General features: G+C 42.4%; 1 protein-coding gene across 1 annotated transcript in view; it reads right to left on the bottom strand.

Moving 5' to 3' along the window:
- Positions 1 to 24,387, bottom strand: part of PEX7 (peroxisomal biogenesis factor 7) — an 80,842-nt gene that overhangs the window by 36,124 nt on the left and 20,331 nt on the right. Inside the window, exons 6-8 of the mRNA XM_006267398.4 lie at positions 12,291 to 12,397; positions 11,736 to 11,849; positions 5,521 to 5,576 (exon numbers count right to left, since the gene is read on the bottom strand). Coding sequence (XP_006267460.1) covers positions 5,521 to 5,576; positions 11,736 to 11,849; positions 12,291 to 12,397 — 277 coding nt within the window. The remainder of the gene's footprint in view (positions 1 to 5,520; positions 5,577 to 11,735; positions 11,850 to 12,290; positions 12,398 to 24,387) is intronic.

Genomic DNA, 24,387 nt, shown 5'->3' with positions numbered 1-24,387 from the left:
AGCTCTTGTATTCACATACAAACATAAATTATATTATAGATGCAGGAAATTCAGTTAAACTTACCAAAAATAAACCTAAGCAAAAATTGAAGGGAGGGAACATAACGATTTCAGAGTCTCACATACCTCTCTCTGCTCAGCAGTGACATCATACAATAGAAACCTCATTATAAGATGCACTTAATATTTTGACCCCTAGATTAGATGATTAGATTAAAATGACTTTAAAAGACAGAGGCTATTTTTTGCCACTCACAGGACAAATTAAAGTTAATTTGAGTGCCCTAAATTGTACCTTTTCATACCTTAATATTTTTTATTTCTTTTAAATTTAACCTTACCATTTAACCTTAAATTTAACCTTAATTTGGGTTTGTAATACTTATTTTGGAGACCGCTATAGTAATCCTGCAATATATTTTACTTTAAATTATTGATAAAATAGAAATAGGGTTTGAGAGTAGTTCTAACAGTTTTGTCTAGTTATATCTTTTTCATTAAAAACGTTATATATGAACATGAAAGAATCATGAAAAAATGTTGCAATGTGGTATTTTTCATTATTTGAAAATATGGAGCCATTGGCCTTAATCAGTTGTGCAGTCAACAGTGTCTAAAAATGAATATTTAGTATTAATGTGGGGAGTTATTTGTCATAATCAATATTTTGTCAGCATAGGCCAGTGCATAATATCTTTTTCTTCAAAGAACTGTACTTTTTCACAATGGCTGCCATCTACCATATGCTCCACAGACCTGAGACTACAGGCAGCTCTCGAAGTTCAAGACACCCACTGTCCTCCATACTTTCCAAGAGGTGTGAAGGTAGAATGCCCTAAGAAAGGGGTATCAAACTCATGGGTCTGAAGAATGCCACAGGGCTGACCTGTAGGGCTGAATCCAGAGTGTGAAGCCCTCTTATCTGGCCCCTGGGGCTGCCCCTGAAGCTAGAAATTTAGTTGCAGCACTGTTAATTGTCATGGCTCCCAGAGCCACAGCAGCTAATACTTCTCCTGCCACCAAATTTCTCATCTGTGGGCAGCCCTGCAGAGCAGATGACATGGTTCTCTGCTGCACGTTGGATCTGTAGGGCTGCCCACCAGTCCAGAAATTTAGCAAGAGAACAAGTGGTGACAGAGGTGATTGCTGCAGCTCTAATTTCTGAAGGTGCCACTGCTCACTGCCTACCCCCTCCACCAAATTTCCAGACCCATGAGGAGCCCCGCAGGCCAGATGACACAGCTCCTCGAGTCAGATTCCACCTGTGGACCATGTCTTTGACACTCCTATCCTAAGATGAAGACCATTTGTGCTGTCAGAAGGTAAACAGTACAGTGAGAGGAGCATGTGAATAGGGAGACAGTGGTCATCTTTGCTAAGGGCAACTTGTAGTCTCAGATGCAGTTAAAGAAATAGAAACAGACATTTTGAAAGAGGACAGTTATTCATAGAATTCCCTGAAGATTATTCTTCAGCTTCTTTAGAAGCTTATGCATACAGTTTTGGGGATTTCAGCTATATGGCAGGTCTTCACTATTCTGTTATCATGACCATTAGTAGAGAAAAAAGTCTGAGGATAGTGGAATTCTTAGAAGATCCAGTTTTGAATGAATCTTTATCAGAAATTCTCAGTCCATTCAGACATTACATGATATAAATTTGGGGAGGATATACTGTATTTTTCTTGCACAAAAAGTAGCAGAATCCCTACTTTCAAATAACAAACTCAATTCAAGTTCAACTATGGAGCTACAACTGGCAGCCCTAACAACAGGCTGTAAACTTGGCTAAATTGTATACCTTACTCTTCTTTATACTAATGTTCTTTGCAAGTATGAAGCAATCTATCAGAGCTTTTTCAGTGTACTTCTCTAAAGACACTTAATTTTATTTTCATGTTATTTTCTGAACCATAAAATGTTTGTCTATACTTACATTTTTTTTTTTTTTTTTTTTTTTTTTTTTTATTTTTTTTTTACTTATGATACCTGAATTCATTTTAGATCTATCGCCTGAAGATAGGCACTTATTTTTTTTGGAAATTTAAAAAAAATCATCCTAGCATTTGTAATAAATGCTAGTTTAAAGGAATTCTCCTCCAGTTATAGCTTAACAATGTCAAGGTATATCAAATTTTCAGCCTTCGTACATTAGATTATTGGAACCATAAAATGAAGACAGCATACAAGCTTAAAACTTTTAGATGATTGTTTTTTGTGTAACAAGATAAGATGGAGAAATATTTTTGCAAATAAATGTCCACAGAGACTTTTTTATGACACTACTGCAATGGTGAAGAGGTTTGGGTTTTTTGCACAAAGTCCATTTGAAACTGGTGAAAGATCCTGTATTCCCATACAGGAGTTTGGAATCCGAAAAGAGAGAACAGGTATTCTACTGGCATCAGGAGTGTGTTATCCTCCAGCTGTTTTCTTTAGGAACCATGTACTAGAACAGCAAGCCTAGCCTTTCCCTTCTGCGGATACTCCCAACAAGCATAGCTTGTTGATTCCAAATGCAACGTAAGCACCTATCCACTAAAAAATGGACAGAGATGGTCAACTAGCTTCATTCATTAGACTTCTAATGAATGGCAAAACGGTCTGAATTCATATGATTGAACCCAGAGGTAGAGTCCTGTACCTTATTTTTTTCTCCCCTCTCGTTCAAAAATGTTATTCAAAAAATAAAACTGTTGTATTTTTTGTGTTAAGAGCCTCTTTTCTTCAACAGTCTTTTGGTTAAGCTAGGTAAAACATACCTCTTCATAGAGTCCAATATAAATTTTCACATTTTTACATCTATTTCTTTTTTCATGGTCAAATGAAATTTCTTTTTTCATGGTGCTTTTCTGTGAGAGGCTTATAAAAGTATCTTTATGTATCCATAGATGCTTCTCAAGCAAATCCCAGGACATCATTCTCCCCCTGTACTCGGCCTTGGTGAGGCCGCAGCTGGAGTACTGCATCCAGTTTTGGGCACCACAATTCAAAAAGGACATGGAGAAGCTTGAAAGAGTCGAGAGAAGAGCCACGCACATGATCAGAGGTCAGGAAAACAGACCTTATGACAACAGGCTGAGAGCCCTGGGGCTCTTTAGCCTGGAAAAGCACAGGCTCAGGGGTGATCTGGCGGCCATCTATAAGTTTATCAAGGGTGACCACCAGTATCTGGGGGAATGTGTGTTCACCAGAGCGCCCCAAGGGATGACAAAGTCAAATGGTTATAAACTACCGCAAGACCGTTTCAGGCTGGACATAAGGAAGAACTTCTTTACTATCCGAGCCCCAAGGTCTGGAATAGCCTGCCACTGGAGGTGGTTCAAGCACCTACTTTGAACACCTTCAAGAGAAATTTGGATGCTTATCTTGCTGGGATCCTATGACCCCAGCAGACTTCCTGCCCCTCGGGCAGGGGGCTGGACTCAATGATCTTCCGAGGTCCCTTCCAGCCCTAATGTCTATGAAATCTATGAATCTATGAAACAATGTACCTTTTCAGTTTATTGACTTGGCTCTAGCTTAGGCTTTACCTTTTTCTTTATCCTCTCACTTTCCTCTCTTCTTACTGCCTTGAAACTATTTTGATATATAAGTTCATATAACTGCTTCCACTGCCCTGATATTCTCAACAGTATATATTTTCCTTCTTTCCCCCAAACATTAATTTCTCTAGATAGAATGAATCAGAGATATCAAAATGCATGTAGTTTACTTGCTAAATATTGAACACATTAACCTTTAATATATATTAACTATTTCAAAAGTATTAAAACGAAAACAAAACAAAAATACACAAAACTAGCATTCTAGGCATACCAGCACAATCTAGCTGCAAAGTGTTTCCAGTCCATACTGCATTTCTCTGATAGTTTGAACACTTCAGCTTACTGATGCAATCTTATATGATGCTATAGTATAAATGGCAGTGGCCCAACCTTTTGGTCCTACGGACCACAGGAGTGGCATGGGGCTGGTCTGCAAGCTAAGTGGGGCCCTGCACTGTGCACCAGGATTGGACCCCAGGGGCCTGGCACTGCTACCTCCCATGCCCCTGCAAGCTAGGATTGGGCCCTGGGACTTGATGTTATCCCCTCCCTCCCTCCATGTGACCCAGTGGCCCAGCACTGCTACCTCCCTGTCCCCAACATTGAGATTACACTGTGGGGCCCAGTGCCACCCTTGTCTGGCCCTGCATGCTGGAATTTGGGGCTCTATCTAGGGTTTCTCATGAGTCTGGGAATTTGGCAACAGGGGAACAGTGCCACTGCTTCCCTGCCACCACATTTCCAGACCCATGAAGAGCTCTGTGGGCTGGATGACATGGGGCTGCAGACTGGACCTGGACCACAGGCCAGGGGTTGAGCACCCCTGGTACAAGTCAGTGAGGTATAAATACTAGTATTTTTATTTAAGGACTACTGCTGAAAAATATTACACCAAGACTGGAAACACAAACATTTAAAAGGGAATGATTTGGCAGTGGTCAGTTATTATTATTTCAAAACAAAACTAATGAATATAAGTTATTTATTATTCCCCTTGCAGTCATCCCAAGAAGCTTCCTCAGGAACTGCAACTCCATTGTGCTAAAGCATCCTGAAAATCCATGCTGCAAAGAGCTTGCAATCTAACTAAAAATAGCTAAGTTTGGGGGGTTTTTGATAAAGGGAACAGTAGGCCTTACTGTCATCTGTGGAGTGGGGAGAGGAGAGAGCTAGCCCCAAGAAACTTGGCATTTTGTGTATTCAATCCATTTTAGAGCATAAAAATTAAAAACAGAGCTCCAACTACCCTGCTGATTAATTGATTTAAGTCTTTATGAAGTTACTTTACAATAAATTAATTTATGAGGCTATATCTTACGTAGAAAAAAAGTCTTAATATGGGCTCGCTCTGTATTGCTAATAAAATCATTGCTAGTTGCATCAGGGCTACTGATTAGCCAAGTTACAATTACAGAAGTGCTACTGTCATGTACAACGTAACAGATTAAGCTTAAAAATCGAGAAATCCCTGTGTTGTCTGAAAAAATGTTGATGTTTTCTGAGAAGAAAAAGAGAGAGTGTATGCAAGACTGAACTCCCTCAAAGAAAGGAGGGGGTGGGAATTCCTTTCCAAACGCATTCAATATAAATAAGATACAAAAGGTAGGATAAATTACTCAAAAACATTCAATAAATCAGTCTCTGCTACCTTCTTATTATAAAACCCTCATTTTCACAAATGGATAAAAAAATCTTCAGAATGGTGGGAAAAGGTTCACGAGCAGCATCTGCCAGGGCAGATATCATTCAGAAAGGGCCACTGAGTTAACATTTACACAGCAAAGAATCCGTGTATTTATAGCTGGCTCATGAAAATGGAAAGTCTGCAGTAACAACTTTAAGCAGCAAATACTTGAGTGTATCTGGTTTAAAACATATTTCTATTAGCATAACAAATATACACAGTCTCTTGCATATGAACCACAATTATAAAAGAATTCTTCTCATATTTGTATGCAAAAAAGCCAACTTACCTCACAGTAAAATCATAGGAGCAGGAGGCCAATAAAGTTGAATGAAATGGTGAAAACTGAAAGAAATAAAAAGCAAAATACATTAGAAACATATGTACAGGACTTGTAGAAATAAAAAACCTTATATTTTCAGACTGCTATAATAAGTACCACATTCACATTCCAAAAAATGAGTTGTTTAACTGAGCAACCTTAGCATGATACCTTAAACAATGTAAAAGCAGCTAAATGATCCTGGTTGCATTGTATTTATTCTAGCTGTGCCTACCAGGATTACTATAAACTAAGATTGCACTGGGTTTATGTTGTTTTGCTTTTGGAGTAGTCATGTAGAATGACACTTTAAGACTACTTTGGACTGAAACCCGAATGCCTTCTCAGTGTAGAAAAACGTTTTAACTGTGTTACGTGACCATGTTGTTTTTACACATAAAGACATTCCAAAACGTGTCATACTGCAGAGGATGCACACAATATATTTTTTTGGCATCCAGTCCACACTTTGCCTGAAATTCTGTTATTAAAATCAGAATGAAATCTGAAAAGTGACAGCTATACAAGAGTCTCATATTTTTCACCCCACAATGCAGGGCATATTATGGGATAAATTCTACCAGGGACTACACAGTTAGCACACTCAAGATCTGCACCAAAGAGGAAAGCAACAGGGTAGAAATTGCTTATCTCAACTCTGGCACTTGAACAATTTCCTAGATTTTTTACCTATTTGAATGCTAACTTTCTTGAAAGACAACATAAACGAGTCATTGATATGTGCACTAGCGTAACCTAACCTTACACATTCTTCACATAGGACTTTCTCTTTTTTATATGAGCTTAGATCTATCAGAAAGGAGACCCAATAACAGAAAATGAGGAAGGAAGAAGTAGTAAGTCCCCCTGGTCTGCTAACCCCAACACCCATCCTAACTACTACCTTACCTACAGCTGAATGAGCATCATGAGGTATCAGACCTCCCCAGATTCTCAAAAAAAAAAAAAAAAAAAAAGATCTACAGATGTGCTCCAAGTTCAGGGCTCCCTTTCTGCAGCAAATAAGTGGTCAGTGAGGACTGGGGCTTCCTTTCAGTCAGCTTTGCCACATCTGCACAACTGGGGCACAATCCAAAACAAGGCAGGTCAATGTCAGAGGATATTCACACAACACAACTATCACCCAGCCCCATACAGGGATGCCCAGTTACCGATACAACTTTCCCATGAGTTCCTCTCCATGAGTTCTCCCCACCCCTTCCTTCGTGAGCTCTGAGACCAACAAGAGAGGAAAAGAGGGGCAATGAAAACAAGCTAAAAATCGGCTAACCAGCCTTCTGACAAAGCTGAAATACAGATCTTAAAAAATTAAAACCTACTGACGTTAATGAAAACTTAGAAGTAGCCGCTAATGAATCTCCAAAGGCTTTCAAGATGGGCTGAAAAGAATTCCCAGAGAGCCCTGGAAGCTCTCATTCTGAGGACATCAGAAGGGTCACAAGAAAGGAAGGGCCCATCATGAATTCCACCTAATCCCACAAAGCTCCTTTTCTGTGGACCTCAGGAGCGTGAATGGAAAGATACAGAGGCTTGAAGGGCAGGACAAGCAGATGCTACATTTCTAGCATGGCCCTCCTGCCTTGGTCACGTACCTCCTGATGAACCAAGAAGACCTGGTCAGAGCTGAGGATCTTTTATCTCACAGGTCTCAAGGACCTATAACTGCCTTAACTATAGCCTTCTGTCTCCTCCTATCTTGCACTATTTCCTTCCACCTTGTTGCATCTTCACCTATCCCTTCCAGATCAGTTTTTACATTATCTTCCCATCGTTGCCTTGGTGTACTTTGAGGTCCAATACCTTCTACCTCAACTTCCAAAAATCTGCCTTTCATGCCTTCTCTTGTCTAGTCTTATGGTATGCCCTGCCCATTTCATTCTCTGCATTCGTATCTTGCTCCCAATATCAGTTTTTTTGTAGAGAACTACAAGTTTTTGATGATATCTTCTCCATACTGTTTTTTGTACTACAGCAAATATTTTCCTTATCACTTTGTTCTCTAACAAGTTGCAGCCTTTTCCTTTTTTCTTTTGTCTGCATCCAAGATTCACATTCCTAGAAAAGGTCAGGTTAAACAATTGCATTATAAAGCTGATGTGCTGGCAGTGTCATGGCTGTGCCAGCTCCTTGAGCTGGCGGAGTTAATGCGGCCATCACTTGCTCTACTGCTGCTAAAATGGGTCCTCAATGGACTTCCAAACACCAGGATTTGGCAGTGGGCCTGCCCCCACTTGACCTGCTCCCAAATTCCCAGCCTCTCCAAGAGGCTCCAACTTTGTGGGTCAGATGTTTGACACCCCTCCTCTAAAGCATTTGCTATTTGCCACTGTCAAAGAAAGAAAACTGGGTTAGACAGACCCTTGGACGACCCAGTAAGACAGTTTTTATGTTCTTCCTTATCAACTAGAAAAGCCTAAGTTTAGGCAGCTCTTTTCCGTTACAGAACAAGGACAAAATGAGCTTTTTAAAACGTTTACTACCTCTACTATTTGGGTGTTATACTTCAGCTTCATAGATTTTCAAGCCAGAAGAGACTACCATATCATTTGGTCCTGGGTGATGGAATATTTCATCTACATATCCTCTTGGATCAAACAATTTCAGTCCTCAGTACACTGAGCCAGATATGACAAGCAGAGACATGGAGACATAGATGCCACCTATGCCCAAGACTGCTAAAATGTCAGGAAACTGTTTAAGTGATATGCCCAGATGATCTCAGCAGGTGAACCATGCCTCCTACTGCAAAGGAAAACACAAAGCTATCAATGTTCCTAACTATAGGACTTGGAAGAAAAGTCTTTCTACACTCCAAACTGGTAACTCGTAAACCTTAAGCACTTAAGAAAGGGAACTTTCTCGACCACCACTGGTCTACCCTGTTGAGTTTTACTTCAAAATTAAATTAATCTAACCTTACAATTGCTGCCATGAGTCTTAAGCCTTGGTCAACAAGGTTGAGAAATCTCCCACTATTTCTTGTTCAAACTTCTGCAGTCACTTACCAAATACACTTCAATTGCAGAAGCTGGAGAGGAAGATTCTACCTCTGCTCTTTTTCTAACCATGTTTATCCAACTGGCAGTGCATGAGGCATTAAATTGCAGCCCTTGGGCTTTCACTCAGCTGCCACTACACTTCTAGTGCTACAGAAGTAGCTGAAGGCACTAAGCTCTTTCTCCTTCCAGCTTACCCTTCCCTGCCCCACTGGGCAGGGCAAGACAGTGTAGCACAGACTGTGGTGCTACAGGAGCCCTTGGCCCAGGGCATCTGGGAGGCATGGTGCAGCAGAGAAGCCTTTCCCAGTGAGTTGAGGGTGAGGCAGAGCACTTGGGCACAAACTGCAGTGGGTACAAGGGGGCACCCAGGTGTGGCGGGCCAGTAAGGGGTGCTCCTGCACTGAGCCACCCACCTCATTGTGCCTGACCACCTTCCAGGCTCCGAGTGGCTACCTGGTGGCACCTCATGCCTGGCCGACCCCCTTCCTGGAGCACACCCGCTAACCTGGGGGTAGAGCTGCCACCACCCAGGGATGGGCTTTATCCTGGCTCTGCGCCCCCTGCGAAACACAGACCTAGTAGCCCTCGAGGGTACTTGACCCAGTTCAAGAACTTGGGGTGCTTCCCTCAATCCGAAGCACAAGTAGCGGTCTCCCTTAGTCAGCTGAACCAAGGGAACCCCAAGGCATAATGTAGACCCATTCCCAATAAGTATCCTGCGCTAGGTACAAAGGACAACTTTATTGGTTACAAGGAATAGGATTGGAATAGGGTACAGAGTTGAGTAGTATCAGAGAAATCCCATAGAGCAAACAGGGTGGCTGGAGTAGCCTTTGATCACGCATCTGAGTTACTGCAAGCTATATATGTAGTTAGACCTCAGGTAGCTTTCTCACAAGTATCATCCAGAGGCAGGTGGAGATTTCCTCTGGAGGCAGGCAGTTTCTTGATCATGAGTTTAGAGAGAGAGAGCAGGTTTCAGATGGTCCAGCTCCTCTCTGTCTCTCTGTCTCTCTCTCTATGTCCATCTCTCTTTCTCTGTTTTCCATGGCTGCTGCCCCCTCCTCCTGATGCATTGCCAACCAATCTGAAATGCATCACTGGTTGCTAGGCAGACTGACAGTCTCTAGCCCACCAGGGTGCCCTAGCCCCTCACCCAGGTATGTGATGCCAGTCAAGTAGGCAGAGGGAGCAGGTTTCCCCCCTCCCTCAGAAATGTATCCAGTTCAGGTTACCTAAAGAGATAGGGTAAGGTGTGTATCCTCTGCTGGGCCCATCCTAAACAAATTGTCACAGAGCAGAGTTTTTCATAGATTTCACAGACATTAGGGCTGGAAGGGACCTCGGAAGATCATCAAGTCCAGCCCCCCGCCCAAAGGGCAAGAAGTCAGCTGGGGTCATAGGATCCCAGCAAGATAAGCATCCAATTTACTCCTGAAGGTGTTCAATGTAGGTGCCTGAACCACCTCCAATGGCTGGCTGCTCCAGACCTTGGGGGCTCAGACAGTAAAGAAATTCTTCCTTATGTCCAGCCTGAAACAGTCTTGCAATAGTTTATAACCGTTCGACCTCGTCATCCCTTGGGGTGATCTGGCGAACAAACGTTCCCCCAGATACTGGTGGTCACCCCTGATAAACTTATAGGTGGCCATCAGATTGCCCCCGAGCCTGCGCTTTTCCAGGCTAAAGAGCCCCAGGGCTCTCAGCCTGTTGTCGTAAGGTCTGTTTTCCTGACCTCTGATCATGTGCGTGGCTCTTCTCTCGACTCTCTCAAGCTTCTCCATATCCTTTTTGAATTGTGGTGCCCAAAACTGGACGCAGTACTCCAGCTGCGGCCTCACCAAGGCCGAGTACAAGGAGAGAATGACATCCCGGGATTTGCTTGAGAAGCATCTATGGATGCAAGCCAGAATTTTGGTCGCTTTACTAGCCGCAGCATCACATTGCAGGCTCATGTTCATCTTGTGGTCAATGATGACCCCCAAGTCTCTTTCTTTCGTAGTGCTAGCCAGTGTAGCACTGCCGAGACTATAAGGATGCTGCAGGTTTTTCCTCCCAAGGTGAAGAACCTTGCATTTTTCAGTGTTAAACACCATCAGGTTCTCATCTGCCCATTTGCTAAGCCTGTCCAGGTCAACCTGGATCGCCCTCCTGTCTTCTGGTGTGGATGCTTTCCCCCAAAGTTTGGTGTCATCGGTGAACTTGGCCAGTCCTCTTCTGACTCCAATGTTCACATCATTAATGAAGATGTTGAACAATATGGGTCCAAGGACAGAGTCTTGGGGGACCCAACTGGTCACAGGGCACCATGATGATTGACTTTTTGGGGGAGAAACAGAGGTGGCCTTCTGCCACACCAGGTACACAGTGGGGAGGAGCTAAGAGAGCACGAAGTACAGCAAAGGAATGTGTAGTGCAGTGTGATTTTGGGCACTGGGACGTGTGGTGCAACGGGTAGACAGGAAGTGCGATGGGGGTGGTGGCAAGAGGACACACAGTGCAGCAGAAGGATTCAGGATGCAGCAGGGGAACACATGATATAGTGGGAGGAGGTGCTGGGGTGCATGCACAGTGCAGCAAAAGGGGCTGAGGGGCATATGATGTTCAGCCCTAGGGGCCCATGGTCCCACCAAGGTGGCCCCCTACTAATGCAGCCTGCACAATATGAGGCTCCTGCCCACTTAGAAATTGAACAACCTGTTCTAATTTAACAATGAAGCCAATAGGGAGAACGGGAGGGAAAACTCGGCCTTAGCTTTGACGCTACCCCAAGGGTACACTTGTCGCTCCATAATAATGTTCTTCATACTTAAAACTCCTATGCACGTTAATATATGCACAAACACACATTCACATCAAGCTCTAATCTGACACACAAATGCTATCACCTTTAGGGTGGAGGGAAGCAACCAATAAACAATAATGCAGCACAGTTTTAAAAAGATTAAGGGAGTATACTGTATCCAGCTGAACCTAATGGAATAACTAAGAAAAACCACAGTTGTTTCCACCCTACCACTATCCTCTATATCTTTTCACATGAAAAAGATCTCAAGGCCTCCGTCACTCTCAGCATATGAACAGCTTTTGAATACCAAAATGCTTCCACTGATACTTTAATAGAAAGTAAATTACAGGGTAGTGCAAATAAAACAAACTTACTTTTACTCTTCTTACAGCATATGTATGGCCAAAGAGGTTGAACACTGGATGCCTGACATTCCTCAAATCCCAACCTTTCAAACTACAGTCAACTGCTCCGGTTACCAGCAAGTTCTGAAGATTTAAAACAAAAGCCACAGACACATTTAAACAGGCTTAATATTAAAGTTGCCATGATAACTGTTAAGTGAAATTGTTTGGCTAAGAAAGTCAGGGAAATCATACATGTGTTATATTCATAGCAAGCCAGGAAGGAAGCCTCCAGTGTACAAATTAAAAAGAAAGTAAAATATAAGTTTTAAATAAATCTGTCAACCCTGCAAACATCTTCTAGCAAAGACTGATTTTTATTTTTACACATTCATCCCTGGGAGTCACTCTTCTGGGTCTGAGCTCTTGTTAAGGACTGAAAATAATCTAACCAGTCACTGTACATGATTGTTATCCCATATAAATAAAACTGACACTGATGTGGCACTAAAAAAAACCCTTTACCCTTTAATAACAGCAGTTCATTAAGGAATGTTTGCAGTAATTTGGCACAACACATTATACCTCATCATACTTGCACCAGTCACAGCTCAAGATCTCAGCCTGGTGTGCTGGAATCACTACTTTGACTCCTGGTGTTTTCACATCCCAAACTCTTAAAGTCTGATCACCTGAAACAAAAGAACCTCTGGTAAGTCAAATGTAAACTACTTCAAATCCACTAGTACTTGTTAGTTAAGTACAACAATTTCCTAAGCTTCTACCAAAGACAGACCTTGGCATGAAAAAACTGCGGGCCAAATAAGATAGGTATATAATACATGGGATGCACAGAAAAAAAAAAAAACAAAGAAGAGAATAAGCAGTTTACTATTATTGTTACTATTTAATTACCAAGATAAGACTAGAGATTAACTTAAGTGAATTGCTAACATCTCTGTGGTGATAGTTTAATAAAGTCTTCAATTTGAGAAAAAACATGAAGTAATATTTTCAAAAGGTTTCCCATTTTCAGAAAAGGAACGAGGACCAGATCCAAAATAAATAAATCCAAACTAAATTAGTTTTGTTGAACTGAAGTGGCTGCATCACAAAAGAACTATCAAGATTGACCCAAACTCAGTGGCCTTAAAACCACTTAGGTATATATCCATTAGGCATCTTCATTTTGGCCTGAAAAGCTCCTTAGGTCCGACGCTTGGGCTACTGCACATCCTCAGAAGTAACCTATTGTCATCATTAATCTTTTTTAGGGGATGCCTAGGTCTACAATTCTTTAAGTGGAGATGGAACACACCCAGCAACTGTTTGATGCTGACAGCATACATGCAGCACACTACAAAATATAGCTGATGAAAAAGGAGGTGTTGGTGTTGCTCATGCTCACCATTTATCAAAAAAACTACAAAAAACAAAAGGGACTAGCAGTCACCCCAGAAGTGGGAGAATTGACTTATAGGCCCTCCTCATCATGAGGGGATTTGAACCCAGTGCTTCTAATATTCCTGAGGAATGCCCCTACCACTTGGCTATGGCTGGGGGACCCTACTACCCTTCTTCATGAAACCTGACCACTGGCAACCAAAAAGGCAAGATTCATAGGACCAGAAAGAAACCAAGCAAGGAGTGTGACACTAGTGTAATGCTGGTGGCACAGCTATAAATTAGAGCATTCCAGTCTCTGCTACAAGGCTATTTTTTAAACTAATGACTAACCCAAAATGCATGAGCTAGATTTCAGAGGCATGCTCCCTCTTTTTTCCTCTCCTTCTGGCCCCACAGCTTATACACTTGCATGCTCAATGGGCAAACTTCAGCAAGGGAGTGGAGGGTAGCAAAACTGTCATGGCTCACAGCTTCACAGTTAGGGAACTCTCCCAGGAAGTAGGAGCCGTGGGTTTGAATCCACCCAGGGTGGGGAAGAGACAGAAGCCAAGTTTCCCATTCCTGGGTAAATGTTCCTAGAACTAGACTACTAGACAAAGACAGACACTCATAGCTGTGTACAAGAGTGAAGTCGGTGGTGGTGGTGGCAAAGGTACTTTGCTTTATACTGAACTTAATACTGATGTCAGGTAGGTGCCTTTCCTCCAGGTGCTTGGGATCCAGTGAGAAGACTGTAGCATCTGCCTTGCAGCTCTAAGTTAGATGCTTAAGCTTCTGCGGACTGAAGTTCAGACACACACATGTAGGGTAAATAGAGGCGCCTCCCTCTTCAGCACCTGAATCATCCTTGAGAGGCATTTAGTTCTTCACATTCATTGTACAGAAATCCTAATTGCCTAGGCCTGACAATCTTGATCACTTCCAAGGTAGGTGCTTATGTTGAGACTCCTGAATGGGACTGCTTACAAGGTGAAATTGTATCTGGCCTTTGGGTACTAGGAACCATGGCTCAGATTCAACAAGGGACTTCATCAAGTTGATGCTGTATGCTGAAATATAAAATTTAAGCATGTGCATTCAACACTGTAATTAAGAGCTCAAGTTTGGCATCCTAGGTCTCTACTTAGGCAACTTGGAGTCAGAATTCACAGCAGTTGGTATGCTTGCTGGAGGATGCACATGTAAGCCAAAAGAAAGGGTGTGGAGAGTAGTAGGGGAGGGAAATCCTGCCTTTCTCCAAGATTACAAGCAATTCCCAGCAGCTCTGAATTAGGCATTTTTGTTCATGGGGGATTCATAAACTGAAAGCCCTGCTTAGGCTCACTTCTAGATCTTGTAAGACCATGCCCTGTCTGAATCACAACTGGAGGAAAGAGGAGGAGCAGCTGAAGAGAGCACCTAGGTGTCCGACTGAGTAGCCTACCTTCTGCCCAGCAACCTAGTTATTAAAATACTCACCTAGGAAATGGGAGACCTGGATTCTATGCCTTCCTAAACATGAGGAGCTTGAACCTACATCTCTCACTTCCCAGGAAAGGTCCCTAACCACCAAGTTATGGGTTGGGCTAAGCTATGGATACCCTGCTGAGGCTGAGCTAGTAGATTCTCACCCTTGCTCCTACAACTGCTTTTTCACTTTGCGTGAAAAACTGATTGGATACAAATGCATAAACAAAATTCTGGATCTCATGTGAATGGAGACATCTAACATGGAGTTTGAGTTAGGTGCCTAACCACCAGAGAAAGATAGGAGTTTTGATACTTAGCATTTTCTAGGCAACTCTAGGCTTCCCCTATCACCCTTTGGAGGAATTTATCTCTTCCTCATTATCTGTGGGGAGTGCCTAGATGACTAAACCTGAACCAGAGGCACCCAAAACTCCCCATAGACAGTATAGGGATCCTTACCCTATCAGTTTGGATACCTTTCTTGGGACCAGGTGCCCACTTCTGAAGTGTTGCAATGGCTAAACATGGCTGACTAGGTGAACAATCAGGATTTGGTCCTATGTGGCTAGACATCTCCAGCTTTGCCAATCCTACTTGCTCTAACAGGACATTTGATTTGGGCTTAAGCTTCCCAATGATATAACAGGCTTAAAGATATTTTTTTTAATACTTGAATGGGGCTTGCAATCAGATAACACAGATTTCAAGGAGCACTTCATAATTTACAAACCACAGTACTTACAAGACACCTTTAATTTTTATAAATGAATCTATATATAAATCCATATGAGCTACGATTAACTGCAAAGGGTATGGATGAAAGTAGCAAGTTTAGGGCCAAGATCATTTGGAAAACTACCACTGTTAGCCAATAAAAGATTGGCAGAACATATCCAATCTTCCTGATGGTGGTCAAAAAATGCTGACTATGCAAAATAGATTATTTGAGACCTAGTAGTCTGGAAGTAACGCAAGACTGCATATACAGCTTTAGTGCCAGCCAGAATTAATAACATCAGTGTCTGGAACTCTGATATCCTGCTTTCTTATATGACGCCTGGTGACCTTGCTATTGAACCTTTTAGTCAATGAAACAGTCAGCAGTAAAGCCAAAACTAGTTCCACTTTTCCCAGCTTAGTTTCAGACAGAAGTGGCAAAGACAAGAGGTTGTACCCCCACCATTTTTTTTTAATCCTTGAGTAACAGAGTAAGGAAAAATAGAGTGGAACAAAGAAAAAGTTCCTGAAATATGGTCTCGTTCAATAAGGGCCATCACTAATATCCACCCCCAAATTAAGTAAAACTAAAGGTAGTCTTAAATTTCCTGTTAGCATCAAGCCACCTCTCTTAGGCAACAAAATGCTGCTGGTTTGTTAGGTGGTTACTGAACATTGTTTTGTCTGAGCATAGCATTTTCCCTACCTGAAATTTCCAAAACCTATGTTAAAATTAAAAAAGAAGTAAACTAGACAGCATGCACCTCTCTGATGAAAACTCCTAAAAGAGATACTCAAGCTATGGGCACACTACATTTGTAATGCTGCAACTGCCCTTGTAGAGCTTTAAAAACTGGGCATCCTCACAGTCACAACATCTGTAGCATGAGGAAAAAGGCAAATCTGCATTAAAAATGTTCCTTTTTCAAAGAGGAACTTCTCTGTAGTGCTATGTCTTGCAATGCCACATGGAACATATAGATAGTTACATGCAGCGCTATAGGAGGTCTCCTGGACTCCTTGCATCTCACAGTTCTCCACTCTCCTTCCCACCCACACCCTCCAAGTGAGAAGAGAGCATAAGTGGCTAGCTTCCCGATAGCCTGTCAGCTGCAGCAAGCTGCACGGAAGCCTGTTGGGATGCTGGAAGGCTGCTACCACCAGCCCTCTATTGCCCCCTGGCTGGAGAGCACATCCTTGAGATGACTTTGTAGTACACCAGTCTGGGGGCATTTTCTAGTGTTACAAATGAATGTGTGTCCACAGCCTAAGTCAGAAGTATACACTTAATCCATAAGTGTACAATTACCAGAAGACCTGAACTCTACTTAATTTCCATCAAGGGACTAGGTTTATGTGGGACTTAAGTGGTGGGTCAGTTTTATGTTGGCAAATTGCCCAGGGGTGAATTTCGCCCAGATCTATAAACCAGAGTCCACTGAGACGAGAACCAGTTAGTGCAATCAATACTGAACTATGCTGAGGTACACAATTCAGCACGGCTGGGTACTTAAGAGATTAATGAAAAGCAACTATCTGAAGGCAGAAAGCACTCCAGCCAGCACAGCTACAAATTAGTTTTTGTGAAAGCAAGTACGGTTACCTTAAAGAGTTTCATTTAAAATGATGAAAGTGGTTTGTAAACACTAATACAAGGAATCTGACCCTGCTATAACTGATATGTAGATAAGAAAAAATAGAGAAAAATAGCTTTAATCAACTAAAGGAAAAAAAGAGTTATCAGTAAGTGATACTATGAACAGAAATATTTAAGTATAAAATCCAAAAAGAAAAAGAAACATAATAAAATTTACCATATATTTGTCCAAAGACCACAATTTAACATTAATCCAGTCTCATAAGACTGCTTGGGGCATTAGTATCATCCTTATTTAACAGAGGAAGCTGGAGAACAGAAATACTAAGATATTTGCTCTGATTCATGTTAAATCCTAGTTCCTGACTTGTATTAAAGATAAGTGTTAGGATTACTTGCATACACACAACACATTCATTAAAGGACCATATTTGTATGAAGCCTGTCTTCACACAGTCTATCTAGCACAGTGGGCTGCAGGCCAGATTGACTTAGTTTTGGTCAGAGATGGGCGGATGTGCGTGTGCTAGGACCCAGTTGCAGTTGGTGCTTTTCCTAGGCAGTAGCAGGGGAACAGTGCCTGAAAATGGTACTTTTCCCCCATGGTGGCAGGGAAAAGCAACTGCTGATGGAGCCCCCCATCACCCAATGCTGCTGAAGCCCAACAACTTCAGGCAAGATCAAATGGCTCTATGGGCTAGACTCAGCCATTGGGCTTTTGATTGCCAATCTCTGGTTTAGAAAATAAGTAAACACAGCTTACGTATACAACTGCAGTCTCATGGTTACATTCTTCAGTCTGATATAAAATACACTTGAGTTATGGTAAGAAAAAAGTTAATATCAAAGCAGTTTTGACTTAGTCCAAGTGAAACCAAAACAGATTTTTTTCAGTGAATAATATATTCTTCCCTGCAGGCCCCCCACCCTGGGGCTTCCTTCCCCCTTCCAAAAAACCCCACAAAAGCAGTTTTGGGAAGGGGGGAAGAAAACTACAAGCTAGTCAACAATTTGGGTTTCCAACTGTTTTCCAACAAAAAAAGCAAAATATGTGCATTTAATTTTCAGAAACAACCAAATTTGTTTTGATATTTTCTAAACAAAAATTTGAAATTACTTTCTCATTTCAAAATTAACCTACATTTAAAGCAAGAAAAACTAAAAATAACATATGGCTCAAAACTAAAACGTTACATTTCAGATTGTCTGGAATAGAAGTTTTCATTTGGAAATCAAAGGGAAGTCTATTATTCCCACAACTCTACTCAAAATCTCTTGAAGTACATAGATCCTCTGTAAAGACAAATCACTGTTTTCTTGTTCTGCATTTTACTAGTTGATAATTTCTAAACTAATACTTAACTTGAGAACCACATCCAGCAAAGGCTACATATAATCGTACCATGGTTGGCAAACACCATAAATACAATGCCGAACTCATTTCTTGTAGAGTATTTCAAGACAGCTTGAAAAAAATCAGAGATTCATTTAGTCAAACTTATTTAGCACAAGACACAGATAAATTCCACACTGGGGCGTGTCTTGAGGTAATGTACTTCAAATGAAAATGCCTACTGAATTTCATCAACTATTTGTTTTGACACCAGAAAGTAAGCAAGTACATTATATTTTAATAGCATCTAGTACAAATGGCAGTTTATCAGTATTGCAATGAGCGTTTGCCAAATTACATATAGTAACATGACAGTCAATTTATTTTTTAAAGGCCTAAGATCTACAGAAAATAAGTACATGCTAATTAAAGCATGTTATTCTTCCATCTCTTAAAGGTTTTAGTCTCCAGAAACTCATCATTCATCCCAATTCTAGCAATTGCTATTTACATAAATAGCAATTGCTATTTATATTTAGCACATTAAGTGCCTCCAAACAAGCACAATGAACTTCCTAGGAAGCATATAAAAAAGAAAATAGCACAAGTCAGCCTTTACAATGCTTTATGAATGTCTCAGGAACTTGTATCATCCTATCCTCACTGTATTATTTGAAATTTGAGAGCTATGCACTTTGGTTTTGTGGAAACCAAAATAAACCCAAATAGGCTGGTATTTTTATTTTTCCCTTCCCCCAACCCGTGACTGTTTTGCCACTTCTGTAGCATAAATAAAAGTAAAGTCCAGTTTTACTTCACCATCTTCTCAATAAGAAGACCTGCAGGTTATATCTGCATTGAAAGCTCTTTTGTCAGTATTCACCACATCAGTTGTCCCCAACTCATGGGTCCTAGATAATTTGTTGTCAGTGAGACCCTCTAACAGTGCCCATGGACACAGGTAATTAAACAGCTAAAACTGAGAGCTGAGGAAGACAGCAAAGTGAGATTTTGTCCACAGTGCTTTACTTACTCTGTAGATAGCCCACAGGCTAGGAAAGTGTGGGTATCACTGTACAGTCTCTAAAAACAAGAAGGGTCAATACTATGTAGTACAAGGCTACTCTCTTCAAACCACAATTTGGGAACTCCTGGCTTATGCAGTGTGTTTACTAAAAGTACATTTTCCAAGATAAGTCAAAGATTGACCTTTTTAAAATGGTTTAAGTATGTATGTACTAGTAAAGTGTTAGTTAATGCAGTCATCAGGATGGAATGAGTGACACTGCTACTGATACTCTTCAAAGATAAAACATAAGTGCTCAATTTAACAAAGCATGGGGAGTGGATTTATGTATTCAATCATAAGCCATGAAAGCTGCAGATCTATAACACTTCTTCCTATGCATGTAAAGTTTCACAGTGAAGACAACACCTCCTTGTGAGCTTTCCAGGAGGTGTTTTCAGTCTGGAAAATACTTCCTTGTGCAAAGGCTACAATTATTTGAGCTAACTCATGATGAATGGGAAAAATATTATCTTGCAGACTACGTGCTACTAAGATTTTCAAATACCTATTGTTGGTACTTTACTTGACTGAAAAGTTGTTAAAACTGTAATGAAAGCAGGATGTACTTAGAGTAATCAGTAGGCTCAATGGCTGCATCAGGGATTAAAATGAATCTAAACACTAAAACTGAGATCTTAGCAACTAAGATAAAGACTTATTCTAAATCTGGCTGGGCCTTTTCCAGGACAGAAGAGACTCTCCATTCAATTTACTGATGCAGCATCACACTGAACAGCATTATAGTTATGCAATTAAGGGGGGGAAGGTAGTTGTTAGTTGCTTCTTTCTGGCAAATTTAAAGGGCAATAAAAATTATTTGACTCTATAAAGGTGGCTTCAGTAATGCATTAGATGAACCCAGACTGGCCTATTGCTCTGAAGTGGTTGAGGATCATTTAATTGAATTGATTTACTTTTGGCTATATACTAGTTGTGTGCATTTGGCACCTTCTTTGTGTGCTGCTCATTACTTTGTTCTCCAGGTAGAAAGACAGACCTTCTGGGCAAATGACACAATGACTCATTAAACCCTTTTATCCAGCAGGCAGTTGTTATTTATGTAATTTCTTTAATCACATTTTCCACATGACTGCTCTTTCGATGTCAGCCAGACATTTATCAGGCCTGAGCCAGTGCAGCACGTCCACCTGATCTCCCCGCTTACCTTATCAGCTCAGAAACTGTTACTGACATATCAACAAAATTTGTTTAAATACACTGAATTAACAGCTCCCAATGGTTAATAATATCTCTCATTTCAAAGAACAACAGGTAAGAGGCAATAGAGTAAGCAGCTTATGAATACAAACAATTACATATGATAACGGCAGCATTGTGAAGTGCCTCACACATCTGTCTAAATGGTACATGGAAGTGTATTAGGTGATGAATGAAAGTTAATTTAATTGAAGTATCAGTCAGGCACATTCAATTTTCCTCTACAGTGTAATTCCTTTTTGCTGTCCACTACACACAAACTCAGTCTGCCTGCATATTGATACAACTTACTCAATTTGAAGATCTTTAACCAAGCTACATGTTTCTGACTTGCCATTCTTTTTTTGCCCTGTATTTCAAGAACTTGGAAAGGGATCCCTCTTTCTTCCTTCTCCTCCTCCTCTATCTTAAAAAGAATAATCTGAGAGTCCATTTTGTATCCCGAAAGGCTCACAGCTTGCAGCATTAGCTTGAGACAAATATAGTTTAAGCTCCCTTACTTTGCTGCCAGTGTGCTTCAGTACTGACCTGGAACAAACCTGCTAGTCTCAGTTCAAACATTTTTAAGCATTTTTTTGTTCAAAAATGTTCAAAACATTTTTTTGTGCTGTGTGAGCTTTTTCCAGTATTCAAAGGAAGTCAGACACAAGATAAGAACACTTGTCTTCACTGGGATCTTGAGCAGACTGAAAACACAGAAAGTGCAGAGTGAAATTAGCTAGCACTAAGCCACTCCATTTCCTTCCTTCTGCTTGTACTCATACATATATGAAAATAAACTATGTATTATTGAGTATTTCAGTTAACTGAACTTGTAGCAAGACTTTAAAAAAAAAATTAAAATAGGGATGTCAAATCACCGGTCAGATTGAGCCCATGGACCCCCATCTGCATACTAGATCCAGCACATGCTACGCCTGCTCTGGCCCACCCAGGATGCGAGCCGCTTGCAACATCCACTCCAGCAGCTCTGGGAGAAGTGCTGTGTACAGAGCAAGTGCTGGATCCAGCATGCAAAGGACTCCCTTCTGCCAAAACCATGCTTGATTCATCACTTGTTCTAGCCAGTCTGGGATCTGGGCTTCATGTAATGCCCACCCTGGACTGGCAAAAAACAAGTGTAGACACAAATGTAGCGAAACCACTGGAACTTTAACACTGGATGAAGTAGTTCATGTAGTTTTGCTACATTTATATAATTCCCAGACTCCCTGCATGTAACAATTAGAATGTAATAGCAGCTGTACTTTTGAAACAGCTCCATATGCGTATCCCTCTCCTGAGAGGTCATGATAGATAAAGATGGACATAATTTTCAACATCCTTCTGGGTAAGGGAACATAAAAATAGGGCTAGGAAGTGAAGGGACAGAGGGGAGTTCAAGAGTTCAGCACCAACCCCAACCTTGTCAATTTCAGCTTGAAAATAAATGTTTAGGTCAATATTAATTTCTGAGAAACTAAGTTTATTGACTTAGTTTCTTCAGTCTTTACATTTCTAGAAAGTATAGTAGGGTGGACAAAATACGGCCTACTGGACGCATCTGGCCCACTAGGCACTTTCATCCAGCCTGTGGGCACCCACCAATGAATTGTACCCTGCCCAGTCCTTCTGCCCAAGAGAGTGGGAGCGAGGCACCCACATATACACCCCTCAGCATACCCTATCGTGCTTCATTCCCACCCTTGTGGGCAGAAGGGCCTGGCCAGCTCATAGCTTCCAGGCAGGGCTGCTGCTGCCACAGCTGAAGCAGCCCTGTGGCAACCTGCTTTGCTTCCCCAGCATCCTGCTCGCTCCAGCAACAGGTAGAGAAGAGGGTGGGCGCAGGGGGAGCATGGGGCTGGGACTGGTGGCAGCACAAAGCCTGCACCCAGGGGGTGGCAGCAGCGCAGAGGTTGTCTGGGCAGGGTGTGGGTGCGAGGGACAGTGGGGGTGTGGGGACCCCCAGCTCCTGCACTTGTGCAGCTCCTGAACTCGCGTGACACTGGGAAAACCCCTGCACTGGAGCTGGCTGCCCTCTTGGCCCCCTGCCACACAGGTCCTAGGACTCTGCAGGGTAGCAGGGGCCAGGGCTCCCCTCCTCTTCCAGTGGAGTCCTGGGCCCTATTTAGCTGGGGGTGAAGGCAGCTGGCTCCAGTGCAGGGATTCCCCCGGTGCCACATAAGTGTGGGAACTGCACATGCACTGCGTGAAGCCCCCGCGTTAGAGGCAGGCTGGGCAGACAGCGCTCCTCGCCCCCACACACAGCACTGGCTAAAGTCGCATGCTGCCAGGAGCCAGTGCCTGTGCTGGGTACAAGGACCCCAAGCGCCCCCATCTGCTGCTGCTGCCAGCAATGGGGGCTGCGCACCATGTGGGGGCTTGTTTGGGGAATGTGTGGGGAGTCCCCACACACCCCCAACCTCCCTCACACCCCACAATCCTCACACCCTGCCCCCACAAGTACACCCCCCAACATACCCCATGTCCTCCCCACACACACAGCCCCCCCAACCACACACACACACACACACTTACTTTATAATACGTTTAACAAACCTGTCCACTGTCAGCTATAGACATCAGCACAGAGACAGACGTAGCTGGAGACAGCCCCTGCCTTCCAGCTCTGAGCTGACCTGCCCTGCATGTTATGGATTTGACCTTGGGGGTCCCATGGATTCTCAAGAGATGGGTAGATGGCACACCTGAGCTGGCTGAGCTGCAGAGCTGGGAAAGTGAGGAAATAGGTGCCATGTCACAGCCTTAACTAGTGCCTACTGTTCCATGGGGAGCCCAGGTGGGCTCTTCCACTTCCCAAGGCAAATGCCACCTAGCCCTTGCCTACCAGGCAGTGCAGCTGGCACCTGGGGGCACAGCTCACCCAGCACACTAGCAGAAGGCCAGGGGCGATCCCCAGCTGGATGAATCAGGACTGCAGTCTGAAGTGGTGCTGTTTTACCCCAGCTGAGTTCAGCAGGGGTAGGAGCAGGGACAGCACATACTTCAGTATATGCCATCCAACTTTCCAGGGGTGTAATGAGCAGGCTTATGACCCCTAATGAAGCCTGTCAGATTTCCACAAGCAGCAGTGATGGTCAGCAAGCTACATGGAGAAATCAGAGAGAACAAGGAGATAGAAAAGATCTGGGGGTGCCCTAAGTTGGCAGGTGGGGTTTCTGCCCCCCTCAGTCCTTTTAGTTATGCCAATAGGACCTCTCCTCAGGTCAGGCTCCAGTAGAGTGTCCCTTCCACAGTAGTCACTTTCCAGTCCAGCCTGAAATGGCATCTCCCAGAAACAGTTGTTCCACCTGGAAGGGGCAGCAGCAGTGTTGTAGCACCCTTGAGAGGATCTTGCAGCACCCCTAGGTGCTGTTGTACCCCAGCTGAGAATCACTGTTCTATGTCTTTCTTTAGCACTGGGCTCCACTGAGGCCTAACCTAAGCCAAGTAGCCTGGTACGCAGTTTTTTGCATGCCATGTTCCACGTAATTACAGCTAAGGTTATATTTTTTATTTCTTAATAGCATCATGTTGCTGACTAACGTTGAATTTGTGATCTACCATAAGCTCAGATCCTTCTTAAGAGTGCTAGGGACACGCCAATTATTCCTCACCATTCATTCACCTTTTCCACTGAGCAGTAGACCTAGTTTATCCAATCTTCCTTTTCCATCCAATACAATTCATAGAACTTTTCCTTGTTCTCTTCAATATCTCTTGCCAGCTGTATCTTATTCATGCTATTCTTCTGTACACTTAGTGACACATCTCTCTTTCCACTGCCTGTATATAAACTCCTTTGATTTTCAGATAGTTAAGCAGCTGCTTTTGTAGCTTCATCATTCTCTTGCGGTTCTTCTAATCTTTCCTCTACACTGGAGCAGGTCATTGTTGAGCTTCCAATACTACT

This window comes from Alligator mississippiensis, chromosome 1 (genome assembly GCF_030867095.1).
Source record: "Alligator mississippiensis isolate rAllMis1 chromosome 1, rAllMis1, whole genome shotgun sequence".
NCBI classification, from domain to species: Eukaryota; Metazoa; Chordata; order Crocodylia; family Alligatoridae; genus Alligator; species Alligator mississippiensis.
This window is presented reverse-complemented; position numbering and strand designations above follow the sequence as displayed.